The 22,736-nt window shown below is 41.6% G+C and overlaps 3 protein-coding genes across 7 annotated transcripts; all 3 read right to left on the reverse strand.

The window, feature by feature from the left end:
• Positions 1–610: 610 nt before the first annotated feature.
• Positions 611–13,236, reverse strand: slc24a6a (solute carrier family 24 member 6a). Of its 4 annotated transcripts, none has more exons than XM_085789675.1 (17): positions 12,707–13,236; positions 12,345–12,443; positions 10,165–10,241; positions 10,011–10,085; positions 9,103–9,187; positions 8,165–8,268; positions 7,882–7,956; positions 7,683–7,708; positions 7,502–7,555; positions 7,260–7,396; positions 6,838–6,926; positions 5,293–5,557; positions 3,950–4,116; positions 3,714–3,828; positions 2,204–2,316; positions 1,706–1,771; positions 611–1,534 (listed from the first exon to the last, which is right to left on the reverse strand). In XM_085789675.1, the coding sequence occupies exons 1-17, from the start codon at positions 12,813–12,815 to the stop codon at positions 1,424–1,426; spliced, it is 1,767 nt and encodes a 588-aa protein (XP_085645801.1). In that variant the 5' UTR covers positions 12,816–13,236; the 3' UTR covers positions 611–1,423. The 4 variants fall into 4 exon arrangements, with proteins under 4 accessions (XP_085645801.1, XP_085645799.1, XP_085645798.1 ...); XM_085789673.1 differs by having other exon boundaries at positions 6,757–6,926; XM_085789672.1 differs by having other exon boundaries at positions 6,757–6,926; positions 7,242–7,396.
• Positions 13,237–14,696: 1,460 nt separating this feature from the next.
• LOC146979686 (uncharacterized) lies at positions 14,697–18,273 on the reverse strand. The gene is made up of 10 exons (XM_085788718.1): positions 18,163–18,273; positions 17,414–17,461; positions 17,137–17,295; positions 16,567–16,678; positions 15,815–15,865; positions 15,622–15,699; positions 15,453–15,509; positions 15,231–15,290; positions 14,937–15,001; positions 14,697–14,841 (listed from the first exon to the last, which is right to left on the reverse strand). The coding sequence occupies exons 2-10, from the start codon at positions 17,434–17,436 to the stop codon at positions 14,712–14,714; spliced, it is 735 nt and encodes a 244-aa protein (XP_085644844.1). The 5' UTR covers positions 17,437–17,461; positions 18,163–18,273; the 3' UTR covers positions 14,697–14,711.
• Positions 18,274–18,426: 153 nt separating this feature from the next.
• Positions 18,427–22,730, reverse strand: zdhhc24 (zDHHC palmitoyltransferase 24). 2 transcript variants are annotated; one of them, XR_015036911.1, is made up of 4 exons: positions 22,159–22,730; positions 20,781–21,058; positions 19,037–19,990; positions 18,427–18,919 (listed from the first exon to the last, which is right to left on the reverse strand). XR_015036911.1 is itself a non-coding variant. In XM_085789676.1 (3 exons), exons 1-3 carry the CDS (start codon positions 22,461–22,463, stop codon positions 19,698–19,700), a joined length of 876 nt encoding a protein of 291 aa, XP_085645802.1. In that variant the 5' UTR covers positions 22,464–22,730; the 3' UTR covers positions 18,427–19,697. The 2 variants fall into 2 exon arrangements, 1 of the variants encoding a protein (XP_085645802.1); XM_085789676.1 differs by having other exon boundaries at positions 18,427–19,990.
• Between the last annotated feature and the right edge of the window lie 6 nt (positions 22,731–22,736).

Consider the following 22,736-nt stretch of genomic DNA (forward strand, 5'->3'; position numbering starts at 1 on the left):
AAATTTATTCTGGAGCTCTCAGACTCGGCTCTAACTTCCTTGTTACTGCATTGTTCTCCTACTTTCCAATCCTATAGTATTAAACATAACTGCAGGGCTTGATGCCCAGAGTTGCCATGGAAACATGATGTATATTGTATTATATAATATGCATAGTGGCAAGTTTCATGCCAGCTTGTATAATAATAAGGTTGTATCTACTTCAGCTAAACTGCCAAACCTTTATGTGAACAACACAACCCAATGAGTTTATTACTTGTCTGAGTTGTTTTATTGTTGAATGGACTTTTAACTAGACTAGCTGCCTGAGGAGCTGCAAGTAATAAAAAAAATGCTGTGTAAGCTGGTGTGTTATTCAGTGAGGGACGTGGTGTACCATGCACCAGACCTGCCATGCATTGCACAGATAAACCAGCCAGGCTGAATCATTGACTTGTTGATCTGAGAAAAACTCATGGTCATGCTCATCTTGTTGTTATGTCTTCGCTCCAGCTGGCACATTTGTTAACCTCAAGTGTAAGTAAAGAACATTCCAAAAAAGGATCAAAATAAGGTTTGTTAAATTTTTGAAGGTTGTTTTTTGTGGCAAGTTAAAAACCAGAAGCGAAACCTCACAGAACTAAGTGTTTTATTGCACTCAACAAACATACACTCAAGGACTGTCTCCAAACACAGACATTCAAAAACACTTCGTAGCATACAGTCACTTTTGTTCCAGCACAGACACACAACGTCTGTGCTGAGAAGCTGATAGGAAAGAGGGGTTGAGGAAGAGAGAGTGGGAGTGCTGTGTGGGGTGAGGAGGAGGCCGCGTTATGAACAAGGTCATGACGACAGTGGCTTAGTGCAATTGTCCAGAGCGTGATGATCAGCCATGCGATGCCATTTACAGCTACAGACACAAAAGCGTGATGAAAACCTGACGGTAAACTCTACATAAACGTAACTGCACAGACTGAGAAGCGACTGTATAAACATACGTGTATAATCATCTGGTCGTTGAGGTTACTTGTGGCAGTCATAAAGTGATAACAGGTAAACTAACACACTTTGGGATTCCTTGGTTTCAGAATAAAAACTCAATACTTTATAAATTTGTTGTGAGACAGTGCATCATCAGTTTGGGTTTATTTCATAAAATCTGGGCTGGAAGTGCGTGGTACAAAACTATGTAAAATACTCAGTTATCAAAGGTAAACAATGTTGCTTTCAGGCAGCAGGTGTGGCGGTAACACTGCTCAAACATGTAACAGCCACCGTGACACAAAATGAAAATTCATCTGCCCATACGTATATGGTTTACAATGGCAGCAGTGAAGGGGGAAAACGAGTCCAACCACTTCTTTGAGTCTGAGTGTTTGACCATACAGGTGTGTGTCTGTAAATGTGTGTATGTGTGTGTGTGTGTGTGTGTGTGTGTCCTTTAGAGTCTCTCAAAGCCGACGGAGCAGAGGAGGAAGATGGCGTAGAGCAGCAGGAGGCTGAATCCCAGCCTGCGGTCCAGCCTCCAGCGGTTCAGATGGACACACAGGACCTGAGGAGGGACAGACCGGAAGAAACACAGGCTCTGTTCAAGTTGAACTTCATCCAGTTGCTCTGAATATATAATCTTTGTGTACAATGAAGAAACAAAAAAAAAGGCAGCTGATGTTGGCTTGGACTTGGACTTTGTGTAATCATGATTAGACAGATCCATTCAACTCACAGTTAGTATGACTGAAGCCAACAGCAGAATCACTGAGTACACCAGACCTTTGCTGTTGATTGTCACCTAAAAACACAGAACAAAACATCATCGTCAGCTCCATCGCAACATGTTTACTGAGCTTATTCCAGGTGTTGTTTTACACTAATATGAATGCAGTTATTTAAATTATTCTAGCCACATATGCTTCTCTAATACATAAAGATTCAGCCTCAGTTCTTCTGAGCAGTATTAAGATTTAGCATTTCTAAAAAGTTGAACAGAAAAACTAAAACTGCAATACTTTTTAAAATTACACAGCAAAGCTATTAGTCATTTGGAGTAGTCTGTGTCCAATATTCACTCTGCTGTAGTTACTTTGGTCTCTATCAACTCCAGGAAACAGCAGATGAATAAACGGTCTCAGCACTAGTACACAGTTCATCGGGTGTCTAAACAAAACATCAGCTTATGTTATTATAGTGTAAGACATTAGGTAAAGAGAACGGCTGGCATTACCACTGATCCATAGCTGACTATGAGAGTCCTCAGCGCCCAGGGGAAGCCCAGGCCCAGCAGCACATCAAAGATATTACTGCCAATGGAGTTGGACACAGCCATGTCACCCATCCCTGCAACATTTGACAGACACACAAACACAAAGTGGATATACGTAGTATGTTTATTAGATATCCAGTCAAACAGTGTTAGGTTTTGAAAATGTTCACATCCAAATAAGCTCATGAACCCAGACGGATCAAATTACATGCCCTGCCTATCTAACTGTGCGTTCACACCAAAAGCGTCCAAAGCTTCAAAAATGCCAGAAGTCATTCATTTTCAATGAGAGCCCGCCCCGGCGACCTGAGCGTCAACTGCCGTCAGCCGTGCTTCCAAAAGCATCACCAGACGAGAAGTTGAGTCTCGGTTAACTTGATGGTAATTAGCTATGCCACGGTTCGACGGCAACCAGTCAGAATAGAGGTGTCCTCCGGCTCCTTTAAATGACCAGCATGATCGAACTTTGATGTTAAGTCACGTGAAGAGCAACAGAAGCGGCTAAAGATATTTAGCCTCTTTGGAAGCTTTTGGTGTGAACGTACAGTAAGGCAAAAGTTGGGTGATATTGGCCACCTCAGTTGAAGTGTGTAAGCGTGCATGGGGGGTGTTCAGATGCAGTGTCTTTTGCACACATAAATCCATTATATTACTTGCATCATCAGAACAGACATGTCTTGTGATTTTCAGCCTGCTGATGACTGGAGATTGTTTTGTTAAACAAGTGTCGTGGAAATGTTGGTTCTGCCGGTGGAGAGTCAAAGAACAAGACTGGAGAGGTAGCATGTTTATTCTCCATTCTCCATAGAGAAGGGGAGAAGGGGACAGAACACAGAACTACATGGCAGGTAGCAGTTCAGGGTAGTGCCCCAAGAACAGAGATTGCAGTCCCTTCTTATACCCCACTTTATGACTCTGGTTACTTCATTACTACAAGCACTTCTAGATTTCCCAGACAATGAACCAAGTCAACAGATGTGTTACTCAACGAACGGCTACCGCAATTGTTGTTGTACCTATAGGAATTTACAACGTAGATCAGTTAGTAAACAAGATTGTACGTGGGTCATCCTAGTGTCCTTCCTCTGCCCCCAGGTTTATTGTAGTCAGTACACAAATGTCCCCTCTAATGGAGTTAATAGGATTGCTACAAGATTTTACTACAACTACTTCAAAGACTATGTTACCACTTATTACAAGGAGAATACCAATCACAGTAAATTTCCCACCACACAAGTATACCCAGGATCATCAGTGACTATGTGGTCAATAATATTCTGATTTGGATTAGTAGCAAACCAAAATGAGCAAACAACCAAAGCCAGTAAGTGATTTTAATCAGGACTGTAAATGCATGTCGAGGCAGGAGACACACACACACACACACACACACACACACACACACACACACACACACACACACACACACACACACACACACACACACACACACACACACACACACACACACCTTGTCGGGCGACGATGAGACTAGCCATACAGTCAGGGACACTGGTGCCAGCTGCCAGAAACGTGATGCCCATGATAACATCTGGGATTCCAAGTGTGTAGCTGATGATGGTCACCTGGACAGAAGGAAAGAGGTGGGTTATACATATATACGTATGTGTGTGTGTGTGTGTGTGTGTGTGTGTGTGTGTGTGTGTGTGTGTGTGTGTGTTGCCCCTGTGACCATGCGTTTCGTACCATCCAGACCATGAGGTAGGAGAAGAGGGCTATCCAGAGCGTGGAGGACAGGAAGGTGAGCAGGTACCACTGCTCCCACCGCGGCAGGCTGCAGTCGGGGATGGAGCAGTGAAGCAGGAAGCTCAGGGGCCAGGAGAGCAGCCACTTCAGACGCATACACCAGCCCTCTGATGAAAAGACACACACGAACACACACAGACACACACACACACATGCAAGTTTCCCCACGGGGATCATTACAGATTCATCTAAACTAATAAATTATTCACATAGCGCAGCCTGGATATGACTGAGACAAACTCTCATCCGTTTCTAATTAGCTCCATTAACTATGAATCTATTATTCTGAAAAACATTAACAGTGGATGAAGCAGGAGTCGATCTGTCATGGTTCCTTCCCGAGTTTGATTTATCTGTCGAACGTTAGTGTGAGTTACAGACCAACTACTTGTTGCTACATGTTCAAAGAGGAGTGAGTTACAGTGTAGATGCAGCAGGTATTTGACAGTTGAAAGCACATGTAGGTAGTAGTTTGTTTTGTTAAAGCAGCCATAACAAAATGTATTTTTACTGTCTACATTATAAATATAATCACTATAGTGTTTTGTAGTACTTATTAATATTTTTGCACTTTGGTGTTGCTGCAATGCTGAGGGTTTCCCCACTGCGGGATCAAAACAAAACAAAAATTCTTGTATCAATTTGTTTGTCTAGTGTACTTTTCTATCCAATGGCACTTTTCAACCTCAGGGATTTTTCCCAGTAGCCTAGTAGGAGACTCAAGATCTTGATCTGCATTTTGACTAATTCGACTAATTTAGCTCCTGGTACCTAAAATGTCCCCATCACAGCAGAGTCATTCATAGCATCACTTCAGCACCTCTCTGTGGCCTAATTTGTCTTTCCTCCATGGTTCCTCAGATGCAGCGGTAACAGGAATGTGCAAAAATAGCTTTACATTTGTAGTTTTGTTGCCTTTGTTCCAGGTTTAGTGGAACTACTGAATCAAAAGATGTGCTGGGGTAACACTCTCCCCCAGCCAGGGGTGTGATAGTGCTAAAAATACAGGGACAATGGTGCTTTTTAAAAAAAATTTTTTTTAGATGTTATCTCTTGGGAGACACTCAGAGTGTTGCACTTCGTGGTGATAGAAACCTCAGCTCATTTCTCACTGAAGCACCGACAGCCAACCGGAGCCTGAAGTGTTTGTGAATGTCAGATAGCTGTTTTTGAAAAGTTACAGATAATGATCAGAGACCACCTCAGAGACTGACTGAGCTCATGAAATGAAGACGGGTGAGTGTCTGCTCTCGTTATCCGTTATATTCACTTGTTATATTCACCTGGCAGGGTGAAGGGTTTGAACGGAGAGTTGTCCTCTCCTTCGTCCTGCTCCTCCTCCTCTTCCTCTTCTTCTTTAGGTTGTGCTCCCCCACCCGTCTCCCCCACTATCTCTTTACCCCTCTCCCTCTCTCCCTCCAGCATCTGCCTGTCTCCGTCAGCCACCGTCCCGTTCTCCCTCCCCCACGCCCCGCCAGCACCTGGACCCTCCTCCCCTGCGGCTCCCCCGTCCTCCGGGCCGACCCGAGCCCGGATCAGCCTCTGCCTCTGTGGGTCGGAGCAAAAAAAGGTAAAGGAGAAAAAACGTAAACAGAGGAAAACAAAGTGACGTGAGAAACGCTGCTGCAAGCTTATTATGGAGGAGACTTCATCTGACTGTGGGCTAACAATGTGGGAACTGGCAGGAGGAGTGATTATGCAGCCAGGCATGTCCTTGCATTCACTGGAGGGGATTTGGAAGCGTTGATCAAGGGGGAATGACACAGAGCGGGGGCAGCATTGGCAGTCACACTTTAATTTGGCACTGGAAATGGCAAGCACACATGCAGGAGAGCCGAGGGAGTGAGGAAGCAGATTTGGAGATTGAGTTCTTCTCTGCTTTTGTGTCTGAAATAATGTTATGCATTAGGCAGCAGTGCGTATGTGTCTTTGTTGTTTCTTTGTAGGTTTTATTATCCAGTGTCCGTCCGACAGCAGATAACAGGATGCATCTTGATATGCTACATTATCTGCCCAGCTTTCAGTCTATTTACTTTTTCTCTCTTTCAGGATTTCAGTGTCTGATATCTGCCGATGCTGAATACCGACCCTAAACCAAATTTAAAATCTGTAAACATCCCTGTGTGAAACTCATTGGAGGGCTTTTTTTATGCAGAGAGACACAAGGACAGGGATTGCTGTGGCACTGAATCGTAAGCTAGGCAGCCTATTGTGACTGAATGAATATAAATGATAACACATTGAATTTTATGACATTAGCAAATAAACTGTCTGATCTGCTTAGTGTTGTTCAGAATCAGATAAGGACTCTGATGGGTCAACCAGCGTGGGAGGGTGACACTTTTAGAGCTAAAGCTACAGGTTTTCTCATCTGTCACATATGATGGGAGGACTAAAATAAAATTTTGTTTTTGCTAAGAATACCCCTGATGTGACACACCAGCCACCTCCAGTCACTGATTCTAAATTAGTGTAAACTGGTTCACATTAAAATAAATATAAAAGAGGGAGGGTTGATTTGAGTGCAGTGATATTTTTTTCTGTTTACCAAATTACAACATTTTAAAAATAATTACTAAATCTAACTCCAGGTGTAATGGTGCTGCTTTGATGCACCAAGTAAACAAAGTGTGTGACATGTTAAGGATTAAATCACTGCACATGCACGTTTAAATACCCACCAGTTCTAGCCGAACAAACCGGGCAGACTCTGCGTTATGTGAAGGGTGCGAGCGCTTGCAGTGTACCTCATTGATGATCATGCGTCCTGCCATGCGCAGGCGGGTGTAGGGGGGGAAATGCGGGGTGATGAGAAGGCGGAGGCTTGCCTCTGAGAAGGAGAGCTGGTGGGGGTGTAGGTGCAGCAGTTCATCCACCATCACCACCCCTGAGTCCTGACCGGCCACCACGCTCGAGTCTGGGGAGATGGGTGAATATTACCAGGACATACAAGGAGAAAAGAGAGGATAGTTTGATAAAATACAGGTGGTAGAAGACAAAGTTTGAGATAGAAGGAGGAAGACAGAAAGGACAGGGTGATATAGAGACATAAGATGGAGATGAAAACTCGTCCATCAAAGTGATCTAGTTCTGTGTCAGCCTGTTGGGGATCCACAGAGGAACAGAAATGGGTTTGACTGGCAGCTTAAACCGTGTCACTAGGTCCTTTGAACGCAGCTTAGAGAACTGAAAGTACTTTCTGATGAATGATGATGCACACACGCGCACGTACACACACGAGCTCCTGCACCTGGCTTCAGCGGCACCATGTCGTTGTCACAGTCTGCAGCGTTTCCAACGGCGGTCGTCCGTCGCAGACTGCCCAGACACGGCTGACCCGCCCTACTGCAGTGTCTCTCTACCAGGCTGCACAGAGATCTGTTGAACCTACACAAACACACACACACACACACAAAGATAATGTAGCTTTAGTGGGTTTGGTAGGTTGATACTTATATGAGGCAACTGTGAAGGGAAGAGAAACACACTCACTTCATGATGATTATGTAAATTCCATACATAGAGATCAGGATGATGGTCTCCCACCTGAGACATGATCACAGACACCAATTCGTAAACACCACATTCACCTTAATGACAGTCAGCTATCTGATCTAATCTGATATTCAGACTGCAGAAGCCACCAAGTCATAACATTTTATTACAGTCTTACCACAGGACTTTTTCATCATAGATGACCTGCAAATAAAATCAAAATATAATTAAATTTTTATGTCTAATCATACCTGTATATCTTTACTGGTTTAGAGATAGACTGATTAAGAACCTAGACACCACAGCACAAGAATGAAAATAAGTTTGCTCGTCTCACTAGATGTATAGTTTTATAGTTTGACTGGAGGATTTCTCACCAGGATAAGAACCAGTATGGATAAGATGTAGAAAACAGCGTCACGAAAGAGGGGCCACCAGCTCAGGGTGATGGGCTGGAGACAATGAACACACAGGGTGCATTTATATTAGTTTGATGAACCACCTTATGGGCCAAAAAAATGTGACTGCTTTTGTTTTGTAGAAAAATAATCCCTCACAAATCTATTTCTACATTGGTAACTGGTTAGTTTCTATTGAGTGATATGGAAAAGGTGAGGTCAGTTCTCCTTTTAGTTCCTGGTTTGAACACAGTGTATGTACCTGTCCGGAGAAGATGCCACAGATGCCGATGATGACCAGGATGTTAAAGACAGCTGATCCCACAATAGTTCCCACACCCACATCTCCCTTAGTGATAAACACCCCTAAAAGAGCAATAAATCATAAAAAATATGTCAGTGTACAATAGCTGATGGACTGAATCTCGCTCCGACACAAGCTAGGTGAACAAAGTGAAGACATAATAGAAGAGAAATTGCATTTTTGGTTTATAATCACATTGTCTGGACAGATGGGTTTTATCCCATCCCAGTCACCCCAATACTAATATATTATTTTAGTGACAATATATGAGGAAATACTCTTTTTTCATATTATAAATCACAGAAAGACATTTGTTTGTGTGTTATGTTATGTTGTCACATAACCATTTTAATAAAATGCATCTTACATTCTGGATCAAAGGGAACTGGAAATGTGTCACTTGGTGAGGTTTTGATTGTATCTGGGATAAATCTCTAAGATTCAGTTTCTCAGATTTACCAAACGTGTGCAAGGATTTCATTTCTAGGACAGTTTTGAAATACTTTGAACAACACTGTCAACAACAAGGGCGTCTTTCAAAAAACAACATCTTTTATCTCGCTGACTTGACTTGACTGTTCTTTTCTACTGAGACTACTCACTCCACATTTACTGAAAACCGCTTTGTACAAGCAAAAACGAATGCTTGCTGGAGTATCTGGGCCATTAAGTCATTTATCTGTGCCCTGACAAACCATCAAGAAATCAATAAACCATCCTTGTTGTCTATGTTCAGGTCTAATCAGTGCCTCTGCCTACAGTATGTACACTTGACTTCTGTTAGTCCTCATCAGGGGACAACGTATATGATTGCAGGTAATTGTGGGAGTTGTGATGGAACAATCACTGGGCTAACACATTAAGAGTGAGTAATTGACTAGACAAGCATTACTGACCAATCAAAGAGGTGAAGAGCTCGGGGGCGGAGCTCCCAGCTGCCATAAAGGTTGCCCCAGCAACATCCTGACTGAGCTGAAGATTCTGGGGGACAGAGACAGATTAAAGAGCAGAGCTGGAAACACATGGTTTTTGATATTGAAAATAAACACACTGTACAGTTAAAAGGGATAGTTCAACATTTTGGCAAATTGGCCCATTGCCATAATCCCTATAGTTTTAGGAGTAGGTTCGTTACCTTTAATTGTCGCTGCAAGCTATTTTTAGAATGGCGGAGCAGAGCCGCGAGCTGCTCAGAGCTACACTACAAAGGCTAATGGGATTTCTTGGTTTTCCAACAACATCCAACAACTCCAAAACGCTCTCATGGACAAGTTGTGACTTGCACATTCACCACGCTATGAGATAATAATGGAACGTTACGAGACGGAGTTGTTTCAGAGGCAAATGCAGCGACTGCTTGCTGAAAAACTGCCCCCAACGGAAATGCGCATCAGCGGTTTTGCATGAATTTGCCTAGAAAACAACTCTGTCTTGTAACGTATCGTTAGTTTTTAGATTGTGTATTTGATGAGTTGAAAAACCAAGAAATCCCATGAGCCTCTATAGCGTATCTCTGAGCAGCTTGTGGCTCTGCTTTAAAGGTAAAAAAATAAAGGTAACAAAACCTACTCCTAAAACTATAGGGAATATGGCAATGGGCCAATTTGCCAAAATGTTGAACTATTCCTTTAATATGAGTCAATATCATACAATGCTAAATGTGACTTAATCCACAACTGAAATGAATACCTAACAAATGCGCAGTTCACTATATGGCATAAACAGTGTCAAGCTGCTGGATGGAAATCCAGATCAGAAATGCGTGGCATCTTGGCGGGGTGTGTACTGTATCTTTCACTCATACCTCTGATACTTTTTCCAGTGATGGCACAAAGTAAACATCACACACGATGGCCAGTGCATGAAACATGTAGATAGCCTGTAAAACACAGTAGACACTCCATTGACCAACTGATTAATCTTTGAGCTTTAATGCAACAAAATGTACTGATACTCACACAGAGAACATGAAGGAGCACAGCTCCGTGTCTCCTTTGCTCCAGAGTAAAGATATCTTCAGGGAACTCATTGATAGCTGGAGAAGAGATGGACAGAGGACGACTTGGTGATAAATGAAAAGAGGGAATTCTAAATAATTCAGAATTAATAATTCAACAGCAGGATTAGTCCGTTTCTTGGTTAACAGATAATTGATTAATCATAAACAAACCTCTCAACTGAGCAAGAGACACTTGAGTGCAGGAGGAGGTGACCCTTACACAGCTGCATGAATATGAATGGCTGTTAATGAGTCACACCACTGCTATTATGAAGCATGAATGAAACAAATGAAACATTGGTGCTCTGCCTAAACTCACACTGTGCTTTATTTGTGAGATTTCCTCCTGTCTCCCAAAACTGGATCCATGTTACTCTTAGGATTTATTTTGACAAAATCTTGAAATTATAAACCAATTAATCAGTTTGTTTAAGTTTAATCTAATTCATAATGAAACTAAAACAAGGAAACACTTCATGGATTTCTGCATTTGTGTCAACTACACCACTGCATATCTTAAAAAATCATCTAAAAGCACATGGCATTGCTTTATTAATTCTCTTTTGTCTCCCTTCCTCATGTTTTATGCCCTTTGTAACTTCTGCTTTGAAAAGTGCAGAATGTATAAGTAAGCTTGCCATTTGTCAGAAGATATGATGAGACTTTAAACTGAAGGCTTTGGGGTGTTGGTCAAACAAAACAATATATTACTATTTTTATTGTCTTTTCTATTTTATCAATAGAGAAAAATAATCAACAAATATGTTATTTACAGCCGAACCATAAACCATCATTCACTTGTGTTCGTGTGTGTCATAGTTGTGTGACTAAGCCGGTGCTGTTGCACTGTAATCGAGTTTTTCGCCAATTTTCTTGTAAAGTGCTCCTCTTGTGACCGAACATCATCCCCCATGCCATCTACACTCTGGTAATACTATTGACATTTTTTCCCACATCTTTTACATCGCATGCACTGTCCTCTCTCTCCCACTGTACATTAGCTAAGATAAATGGCACAACTCACTGCACCATAAAAAACAAAAACAAAAACAAAAACAACCCCCTTCACACACACACCTTTATTGTCTCCACACTGATTTTTCTGATTTGGTTGTGAGCCAGACTGCAATGAAGATTAAGGTCACAAACAACAGAGTGAAGCCAATGTGACGAGACTAGATAAGATCCTGCACACAGGCAACATTGTGCAGTAAACAGTTGCAACGTTAGCTGTGCAGCTAACACACATCACATGTAGTGATGTAGAGTGTGATATAATGTGATATCGTGACAACCACCAGTCACTGATCAAACAGCATATTTTCATCATCAACAGCAATGTTGGAAGCCTTGTGTTTCCCCTGGGGCAGAAAGCCTTTTTCAGCTCGATATATGGAGCTCGACATATTCGCTGTAATTGGCTAGAGATTCTCTTCATCTCAGTATCAGACTTCAAGATGCAGCCACTGTTTTGCTCTTTCAAACGGCCCAACAGATCCAAGCCCACACATGCGATGACAGAGCTGCTGATGAGAGGCTACTAATCAGCAGGTCACTACGACAGGACACTTTGAACAGATGCACACAGCATCCAACCACGGATTCAGCATTCAGTTTCCTAGCAACTGGGTCCCTCAAAGACCCAACTGTGTTTAAGGATCTAGATATGCAGTTGGAACAAATGAGGGATGAGGTGGAAGGGAGAGGCTGATCGATGTACTGGGGAGATAGACTTGGATTAAACACTTTAATGGAGATGGGACCGCACACTAACACTGCCAACACACGCGCACACAAATTAGGGTGTTACCAACTTCATCACAGTAATGGTTTACATTTATATAGCGCTTTTCTAACGTTACCCGATACCCAAAGCGTGTACAGAAACCATTATTCATTCATACTACATTCACTCCATTCACAATGACCATTATGGACTACAGAATTATTATGCTATAAACAAACAAACCCAAACTTTAGTCCATGTTGGCGCTATGGCTGTATATGGTTACAGGGATCCTCAGCCAAACCCAAAAGGCTGAATAAGTGATTATTTATATATTTTATGTGGATAAAACAGAATAAACAATCTCTCCCCTGTTTCATACACACATAATAAAATCACATGGTATGTCTCACCAGATGTAGAAACAGTGTCATTCTGGTTGTTGTATTCTTTTTGCTGGATGAACTCTCTCTTGGACAAGATGTCATGATCCACAGTGGGTCCATGGGAGCCTTAAAAAAGGAAATGAAATATTAATAGATTTGCTGATGATAAAATTGTTATTCTATTGTATATCAGTAGGTTTATGAAATTTACATAACAATATATGCTTATAGCAAAAGTGTTCATTTGGGGTTACAATCCTCCACTATCGCAATAGCCTGCATAATTTAGGTATTGTTTTGATGATGTGCATAGTTATAAACAACATGTAAGTAATGGGTTTAATAGCAATAAAATAGTGAGTTTATGTATTTTTTCTTCAGAGACGCACCTGTAACATCATTGAGGTGAAAGATCCAGGCGGCTGCGAGCAGACCGACTCCACATACGCAGAAACGCGGGAGGAGCCGCGTCTGCCTCGGTCTCCTCGGCGCCTTCATGCCGCCAGCCGCAGCCACTCGCCGGCTCTCCACTCAGAACATGTCGCCGCTGTCGCTCTGCCTTCTTCGCTTCGCCGGTTCTCTCCCTTTATTTACAGACTGGAGCAACCCAGCCTGTTGCTCTAGTTTCCTGATTTAATGCCTTTCAGCTGTCCGGGCTCTGGTCTCCATCCACCACACAGCAGGACCGTACGTAAAAAAAGCTCGGCCTGTCATCAGCATCTCAGTACCAGTGTGTCAGTTAGTCACTCATTCACTCAGCGCCAACCAACGCAGCATCCACGTCCACAAGCCTCAGCACCCACAGATGAAAAATAACGAACATCAGTCAGCACCTAGACAACACTAGCCCTCGGCTCAGACCGTCCACACATCCCTCCTGCCCCCCAATCTGATCCCCAGTTGATGAATCTCTCCGTCTGGGAGGGGGGTGTTTTCCTGGAGTCACAGACAAGACCACCAGGGCGCGCCGCCTTCAGCTGGGTGGGGCGACTGGAGACGAGGCTGGCAGCATGGGCAGCCATGGAAGAGGTGGGCTACAGTATGGACACAGACTGATACATACATGATGTATGTAACACAGCGGAGAAATGTAGATGAATCTAAGGGGTTAACCGCGTGTACCCGAAAATAAAATCTGTTCAGTGTTTCAAAGTCATTAATACTGGACCTTTTCACAGCTTTGGACTTGAGCTTCTCCTAAGATTTGTCATGGTTTATGTTGCTTTTACGGAAATTAGTTTGTCGATCTATTTGCATAGGCTATATCATCATCGTTTTCCGATTCAGAATTTTTATACAAAACCCTTCATCTGCATTTGATAGGCAAGCAAGTCAGATTTTTACTTGTGGTATAAAGTTTGAAGTAAAACATTTCCTAATTTTGCTAAGTTTGAGTTTCACCAATATCAATTTGAATATTTCATTGAAAAAGTGTCGATGCTTAGAAAGAAAAACCAGACATGTTGACTATTGTAGGAAAAGCACAGGCATTACTAATAATGGTAGATGACTGTTACAGTGTCACAGTAAGCCATGACCATGTGGTAGTGTAAACAACAACACAACTCTGAAACCAAAGCAGCTAAACTGTATTCAGCATTACATTTTATTTATGCTGTTTCTCCAATCATCCATCAGAATGTATTCTGTCAAAAGCTACTTTGGATGTTTTATTAAGAAACCGAATCTAGTTTTTTTTTTCTTTTTTTTAGAGGTTTAAGCAGAAACAGAAGAATAGACTTTAGTTCATAAGGGGTCAAATAGGGGGTAGGGCACCGTAGTGCACTCTGCAGTACGGCTGTAACAATTGATGTACATGGGTCCACAAGTTGCTGATGGAAAGGGAAGAGCAGAACCCTGCAATGTTTCCCGCCATAAAGAGAAAAATAAGGACAATGAAGATGCACATCACATATAATCCTGCTCTCTGGACGGCTGTCTCCAAGACGCCTTCACACCTTAGACAAGAGAGACGCCAGAGGGACAGTGACAAGTGAAGAAAGAAGAAAAGTGCGTAAATATGATACAGGAATACTGCCCCTTTTTAACAGAGAAAAGTCCCCACATATCCCCCCTTTCATTCATCATAAACTAAAATACCTTGTGTGTTTGTTCTGATGCTCTACTGTGAGACTTCGTGGTTTAAGCAGCAGCTCCTCCTCCTCCTCCTCCTCCTCCTCCTCTTCCTCCTCCTCCTCCTCCTCCTCCTCTTCAGTGTCCTCCTGTAGACACAGTGCCAGACATCATTCATCCTTATTTCTATATCAGTAATAAAGCTTCCCTGTGTGGTCCTCGTGGTAGCACACTCTAGTGGTCACTTGTGGAATTAAAATAACAATCAAAAGGTCATAAATGTCTTGGTTTTACATTTTCTAAGAGAATAAGAGAGAAAATTCATACATTGCTTTGATGTTTCCAGTCAGACACGCTGGTTTTCTCTTCATCTGAAGGAGCCAGCAGCTTAATTTCATCTGCAAGTGACAGGGGGGGACTGAGCGTTCCTCCCTTTTTTTCCATCAAAGAGCTGGAAACCAAAAGCAGACACAGTCCAGTGTGAGATGACTCACTGTGCATCATTATATTCATTTAAAGCAAGAGGATTTTGTGTGTCAGGGTTACAGTAGGTCTTCATCTTGTCTGTTCTCCAACTGTTCCCTCAGCTCCTGATTTGTCAGCCTGAGATCCTGGAGCAGAGAAAACAAAACATCTGACAGCGATCAATAACTAGTGATGGAGGTGTTCTCCTGCACTGCACATAAATCTGACAACATTTCAAAGCTTTTAAGAGACAACGCCATGTTTCAAATAACAGCTTGCAAGATGGAATTATATGATAAACTATAAACAAAAACATGTTGTTTGACTTGTCTTTAAATTTCTTAAATGAATAGCATTGGATGAGAACAACTTTACCTTGATGATCACAGAACACTCTTCAACTGTTTCCTCTGAGTGCTTGAGCTGCAGGTTTTTCTATCATAAAACACATTTGCATTTTAAAAAGTAATGATAAAATAATGACACATTAAAAAAAAACTTTTCATAAACTCATGGTGACTTCAAAAGAAAAGGATCTAGATGTGTTGGAAAGTCTTTTGCTCAGTCTCTGTCTTATGCTAATGTCTCTGTTCCTACCTGATGAATGACTTCATCCCTATGCAGCAGTCCTAACTGAGCCTCCTCCATGCCAGACTAAAGCAACACGAGACATTAGGAGCCGGTTGACTATGTAAAATGACTAACAGAGGAATACATGGAGAGAGAAATGCAACCGAATGTCTCCAAGTTGAATCAATGGTGTTACCTCCAGGACATGAAGAGTAACCTTGAACTTGCTCAAGCTGAATTTGTCCTGTTCTCTCTCTTGCTGGATGTCCTTGAGCTGAAAAATAAATTAAATGTGGAAAGTGTTTTAAAATTTCTATACTACTTTTAAATGTAGTATACTGACTGATAATGGGTTAAAAATACTGTGTGAAAAGTAACATAGACTATACCTCTGCAGTTAGTTTCTTATTTTGCTCCTTCATTATGGTGGATTCCTCCTCCTGCACAAAAACAAAATAATATGAAGACTCATCTGTCCAGGGGCCATTTGTTGCACAAACCATCAGCCTATGTTTACTTGTTTGTCTACCAGAGAGATGTGTGTATGTGATGTTTCATTTAGATCTTGTACTCTCTGTGAGCACTGTGGTGGCAGAGCTGAGCTGTGATTCAGATGAAATCCATTATATAACGTCCCCTTCTGACAAACCAGGGCAGTTAGATAAATGCAAATGTTAATCAGTCTCACAACTAGTCTTAAATTGCATATAAAATATCAAGCTGTGGAGGAAACAATAACATAAATTCCCTACTTTGCCAAACCTCCACAAGATAGTTGTAATGTAGCCTGCATAGCGTTACTGTATCAACAAATTTGCAATCTGCGAGAGTTCTCAACTACAAAATCTTCTGGAGAAATTGCCTTTTTTCCATCAAATCTTTCACCAAGGACAAGGTGATGGTTACTGAAAAATGATAAAAATCATTTAAGTGTTTGCTCAAGGTACTGGCAGCTTTGAGTCTGGTGAGGCACGGATGAACAACTAGGAACAGAGCTGGGTATTGTGCCAATGTACTGTATATAATAACATGCCACATGTTTGACAGGTTAGTTTATGTTATGTAATTTCTTGAACTTAACTAACTTTAACAGCTGAGTAACATCACCAACTGCAGAACAGTTACAATCCTGTTTACCCACCAACTTCCGAATCTTTTCATCACGGCATTTCTTCATATCAAGGTCATAGATTAGGAGTGTCCTGCTGGGTTCTGCTTCAACCTGCTTTGTGTCACTGATGGTCTTTTCCAAGCTGCACACAAAAATACAAGACAGCAGGAATAATCAAGGGGTTACAATTAGGCAAAGATAAAAAGCTATAAACCTAATGATTTAGTGGAGAGTGGGGTAAGATGAGCCACTTTTCATATTTAGGATCACTACATCGATTACATCATTACACTGAATTCACTTTCTAGAGTGAAAAATGTTGTTTTTGACAAAAACGTCTCACTTCACCCATGTGGTTCTTACCTTCACAGACGAAATGATGAATGAAATGATGAAATGATGCCTTCCTCCTAAATATTTGGTCACATGTCCAATTTTCCTTATGGTTTTCAAACCAAAATATTTGGAAAACCCTCCCTAAAGTCCAATTCATGAATGTTTAAAATAGCCTTTGTTAAGGCTTGAAAGTTTGAAAGTTTGAAAGTTGGACCATACAGGAACCTTTCTACTAATGAATAAAGACCACAATGTGTGACTTACGTTTTGACTTGTTTTCTGAGGGCTGTGTTCTCTGAGCGCAGCGTCGCCATATCATCATCTGCAACATCCAGCCAGCGCCTCATCTCAGCGTTCAGCTCCTTCAGCTGGTTTTGACTGTAATCCAGCTCAGCTATTTTCTCAAGCATCTCCTTTGGTGTTCTACATCCATGGACAGATATGCACAACAAACACAGACAAATCTTTATACGCTGCCACTACAAAACTTAACCAACCAGCTTTTTTCTGTGTGTGGCTTTGTTCAGTGAACATCACTCACATATTTTCCTCTGTGACATCCATCCTGCTTGTTTACTTCTTATTCCTGCTTGTGTGCAACATATAACATATATAAGGAAAATTCCCATTAGGCATTATGAGACACAGCTTTTAGGACACATTCTTCATGTCTAATCTTGATCCATTTAAAAAAGAAAAAGTGTTGATGCTCTGCATGAAAACTCGTAGAGAAAAAAGAGTTGATGTACCTGGTACAACATAATGTGTTAATTATGAAAACGCTTTGCATAGATAATACAATGCAATGATATGTGCAAAATTATTTGATTTCATCACAGTAGACCAAACACAGTACACAGTGCTACCAAGAAAAGAAAAGAGAGAAAAAAAGTATTTCAAACAAGGTAACTATCCTCCAACTCGGTTTGATTTTTTTTTCCTTTTTATAAATTGAAAAAACAAAACAAAACAACAACAAAAAAACATGATATAATATAGTATTTAACGTGTCTTTGACACATTTACTCGGTTATATAGGAAACAAAGTCGGTGTTATGTATTTCAAGACTAGTTATCGACACCATTCAAACATCTTTTCAATCAACTTCGCCACATGATAATGCTATATTGACAGCTAACGTTTCCAGTTAGCTAACTTCACGCAACGCAACTGAACCTTTGACAGATTAGTTCTCAACTTTATATATATATTTTTTAAGTTACACACACCATAATGGCAATACTCTGATAATGTTTTCCCCACGTTAAACAGACAAGAAAATGCCTTACCAGTAAGAAAATGTAAACTAATCAGGAGGAGCAGCTAAACTAGATGCAGCTGCGCCAAACGCAGGAGACCTTGGTGACCGGTTGCTAGGGAACTGGTAGTTGTGATGAACAGTTGAACAGTGCATAATACCGTAATGTCCCTGTTCATGAGATGGGTCCAAAATCTGGTTAATCACATTTATAATATTTTATTTACAATAAAAATTAATATGGATGAATAAACTTAATTGTTTTTTGAATGAAATAATTTCAGCTGCAGGAAACTATTTTCAAACTCATATTTAATTATCACAACACATTACACCACACAAATGTTCAGCGTACAAAATACAAAATCATTGAACTTTTTTTTTTAAAAGAGTGAACATTGAACTTAACCTCATCACTCTGAAATGGCAAAAAGAGAATCAAATGGTGCGAACCATATGGAATAGCAGGAAAAAAGAAAGTAGGCAGACATGCATATATTTAACAAAAACAACTAACAATATTTTCTGTAAGAGCACCTGTGGTAAACGGGACTGGGTAAGTGGCTGGAGTGTTAAAATGAGGCAACAAAAGTTAAGTGAGCATCAAGTGCTGTAGGACATAACCGTGTTCTTGATACAATTAGTAAATCAAAGAAGGTTTCCTAGTTGTGAGTCCAAAAAAGTGACAAAATAACATATACCGGTAGTTAAAAAAGAAAGAAAGAAAGAAACCCAGCAGAAAGAGATACAGGAACACAAAAGAAATTATTTTTCGTAGATTTCAAATACTGCATTCACTGTATGGCCCGACATTAGTCTGTAAACTGAAACCAAACAATTTTACACCACGTACAATTTCTTTTGATTGTTCCCAAACACATACGTTGTCCTGCAGATCTTAAGACATGCTTGTGATTCCCCTGTAATTGCTCTCATTGTCCCATGTGGTGAAATAATACCCAGTAAAATGTTGTGTAATAAACTCAGTTGTGATGGAAGGTATACGCACAGATAGGAAGCTAATAGTGGTGTATTTAATAAACCTACGTTTTTTTTTTTCCAGGAACAGTGCAAGCCAAGTTTATTCAACCTTCAAATTTAGGCATCTCGTTCATTTCAGGGGATAACTACCCAGAAATCATCATCAGCTGTCATGAGTTTCCCTTAAGCACATTTAAAATGGTACATTTCCACTATCATTAAAATACATTCTCATTTCAGTGTTCTTTACATATATATTTTAGTGCTGAGTACTCCAAAGTACCACTGCTCATATCTCTGGTAATGACCTGAGGCCAGCCTCAGTGAGTGGACAGATTACCTTTAGATCAAGGTTAATGTATCTTCCGAAGTAGGCCCACGATTTCTTCCTCAGCCCAAGTGAAGGATGAGAAGAAGACACAAGGTCGACAGTTATACCTATTAAAACCTTTACCATCCACACACCATTCAAGCTTCTTCCCATCCTAAGCTACTTCCTCTCCAACTGAGGTGATCTGCTGCTCCCTGATAACATTAACCATCACCACTACAGCAAAGACACAGCCCATAATGAGACGCAGCCCATTACCGAGTCGGCTCCAGTGATCCTGTGACCTGGAAAGTTATACCATCCCCAGGCAGCGGTGATGGGATGAGTGGGCAGAGCCAGCCAATATACCAGTAAAGTCCTAGGGTGTGGCGCATGTTACCCAGGAGTCCCAGGCTGTACGGCCGGCGGGTCGAGTACCACTCCCTCGTGGTCTGTCCCCGAAAGAGCAGGAAGAGATGGAAGAAGAAGAAGGCGGACACCAGCAGAAAGCCGACCACGCATGTGTCAGCAATGAAGGCGAAGGCGAAGGCACGAGCTGAGACCTGGCCTGGGAAACGGAGGAGGGACACAGTCGGTCAAAACACTCCGGCTTCAGAAAAAGTAACCTTCAATGTTTATTAAATTAAATTAAATTAAATACAAGAGTACAATATCCCTGACAGTAAGAGGTGCCATCTTTTTGTGTCAAGAGTCATTGAGTTCAACTGCTGATCCCTGTGGAACAATGTGGTGGATTAATGGGACATTAGGACCAGAGCTCTCTCTCAAGTGATTTCTAGCAGATTAAAATAGAGCAAATAGAGCAGAAGTCAGCAGCATGAGGCAAAGGGCATGTCTGTAATACGTCAGCAAATGTGTGTATCTGATAGCATGTTTAAAATACAGAGTTTTAGAAGTGCTCAAATTATTCTATCTCTATTTTTTATTTTATTTAACAAAAACAGTCTGTCCAAAGAAACCTGGGACAGAGAGGAGACACATTGTCTGATTTTAAGAGAAATGTAAAACTAGGGCTGAAGACTTAATTTGATGAGCCCCAGATAATTAATTAGCAACTGTTTTGACAACTAATTGATTGAATCTTTTGGAGACATTTCAGAATCACAATACTTTATTAATCCCCAGTAGGGTTTGCCTGAACCGACTGCTCTGATTTAGAGCTTTTCTTGATTTTATATAATTGTAAATATAATATTTTTGGACCATACTCTGCTTTAAAAGCACTGTGAATTCATAAAGGTTTGTAGGTCTGTGTATAGTGTGCTACTGAGGCTATAAAAATATATAGATATATGCAGGAAATGGGGGCAACCAACGTGTGAGACAGCAGATTGTACCTGAAACCAGCATGATCCATGGTATGAGCAGCAGCAGGACGCTATGCACAGTCACCCCCTCCTTCAGGATGACGATGAAGACCTCGGCGTTCATCAGCGTGGCGTACAGCAGCCCGGACCACATGAACAACAAGCAGCTCAGGAAGTAGCGGTAGTTACGGAAGCCCACGCACTGGCCGAAGAAGACGCAGTGGTGATCCCGCCGCAGCACACACACCTTGCAGTCGTAGCAGTGGGAGCAGCGAGGAGGAGTGTGTGTCTCGCATGTATAACAGTACCTGTGTAAGGAAAAGGACAATACCAACATCTACTGTCACATAAACAAAACGGTTACAGGTTGCATTTGTGGAACGGCAGAGACGTTTATTTGCTCTGGTTACATTAATAATTTAAAGTATGTCATATTTTAAAGAGACTTTATAAATCTTACAATAAACACCACTCAGTGGGAGTTGTTGAGAAAGGCAGGGCTCCAGACCAACTTGTTTTACTCAGAGCACAGTGGCCCCTAACTTAAAATTTTAGGAGAGCACACTGTAAATCGACTTGCAGCAAATATTTACATTTCCTTTTCATTCATGATCCTCACACACATTGGCCTGACAACCTGTACAACAAAATTTTTAAAAGCAGCTGCTCTAAGGTGCACTCAAAGGGAATTAAATAATAATAAAAACAGCAGAATACACATAAACACAATACATACGGAATTCCTATTTAAATATTAAGAGTAGGAATAGATTAAAAGAAAACAAACCACCATAATATGAAATTGCACATCATGAGGTAGTACCAGTGTTACAAAAAAAACCTGCAAATTTATTCGCACTTGACTGTCTCAAATATTAGGGGTGAAATGCCCTCATTTAGGTGCAGTCTGGAGCCTTGAAAGGCTATTTCACCTTTAAACATTCATGACTTGGACTTTCGGGAGGGTTTATCCAAATATTTTGGAGCCTGGCTGCAGATCCAGGAAAACATTTGTGAAATCTGGCAATGATGTGGAGTTCACAAGAGTGAGTAAAAAAAGTGTGTGTCCACCATCACTTTTTGGTCATGTAGGGTAGGAGAGACTGGGGTAAGCTGAGCATAGGGGCAAGTTGAGTCACCCTTTGTTGCTTGAAAACCATGAGGAAAACTGAACATGTGACCAGATATTTAGGAGGAAGGCATCATTTCATGGATTCTGTGAAGGTAAGACCCACTTGGGTAAAGTGGTTTAGATATTTGTGTCGCAAAAAACTTGTTTCCACCCTCGAAAGTGAATTTGTTGTAATGATGTAATCGATGTAGTGATCCTAAATATAAAAAAAGTGGCTCATCTTACCCCACTCTCACCTAACAAACACGGCTGTGGAGGTTGTTTGCTCCTTCTTACCTCCAGCCCTGGCCCACCACCTCTCCCCCCAGGAACACGCCCTTGATGCTGGGGCTGGTCCTGACGAAGAGCAGCGCGTTCCAGCAGATGTTGCCCAGCATGAAGTACTGGGCCAGCAGGTGCACCACCTTCCACCAGGCCGACCACTGCGTCTTCTGCTGCTGCGCCTCCAGCGGAGCCTCCACCAGCACCAGGTAGCTCACCTCCCCGGTGATGGAGAACACCAGGAAGGTGTTGAGGGCCACGGGGAGATGGCGGCACAGCTTCTCCACCCTACAAAACGCTTTGCTGGCAAAGCTCGTCATGTTTCCAGCTCGTCTCCCTCTCGGGGATGTTTGAACCACAGCTGGAAACGGTGTGGTTAGTGGGGGGGACGGATTTCACAGACGCACCGTTAAAAATAACCGTAGGTTGGCTTAGTTTGCTGAATAACCACACCTTTAGTATTTTAACTAAGGCGACAACAACTATATCATCTTAATTAAGACAATATAGTGCAATATGGGGGTTGAAATGTGACGCAGTTTCTCCATAAAAAACCTCTTTTTACCACGACGGCATCGAGCTTCTGCTTCCAG

The sequence above is a fragment of the Trachurus japonicus genome, chromosome 10, assembly GCF_045865225.1.
Source record: "Trachurus japonicus isolate A0001 chromosome 10, Traja_1.0".
In the NCBI taxonomy this organism is placed as follows: Eukaryota; Metazoa; Chordata; class Actinopteri; order Carangiformes; family Carangidae; genus Trachurus; species Trachurus japonicus.

Coding starts and splice junctions, on each gene's coding strand:
- zdhhc24 (XM_085789676.1), bottom strand. CDS start 22,463: ATGACGAGCTTTGCCAGCAAAGCGTTTTGTAGGGTGGAGAAGCTGTGC. Junction 21,059..22,158: donor GTGGTGGGCCAGGGCTGGAG/GTAAGAAGGAGC, acceptor TTCCTTACACAG/GTACTGTTATACATGCGAGA. Junction 19,991..20,780: donor ATGGATCATGCTGGTTTCAG/GTACAATCTGCT, acceptor TCCGTTTCCCAG/GCCAGGTCTCAGCTCGTGCC.
- slc24a6a (XM_085789672.1), bottom strand. CDS start 12,815: ATGAAGGCGCCGAGGAGACCGAGGCAGACGCGGCTCCTCCCGCGTTTC. Junction 3,829..3,949: donor CCTACCTCATGGTCTGGATG/GTACGAAACGCA, acceptor CCTTCTGTCCAG/GTGACCATCATCAGCTACAC. Junction 2,317..3,713: donor TCTCATCGTCGCCCGACAAG/GTGTGTGTGTGT, acceptor CAAATGTTGCAG/GGATGGGTGACATGGCTGTG.
- LOC146979686 (XM_085788718.1), bottom strand. CDS start 17,436: ATGGATGTCACAGAGGAAAATAT. Junction 15,700..15,814: donor ATAAGAAACTAACTGCAGAG/GTATAGTCTATG, acceptor TTTATTTTTCAG/CTCAAGGACATCCAGCAAGA. Junction 15,510..15,621: donor TTACTCTTCATGTCCTGGAG/GTAACACCATTG, acceptor GTGTTGCTTTAG/TCTGGCATGGAGGAGGCTCA.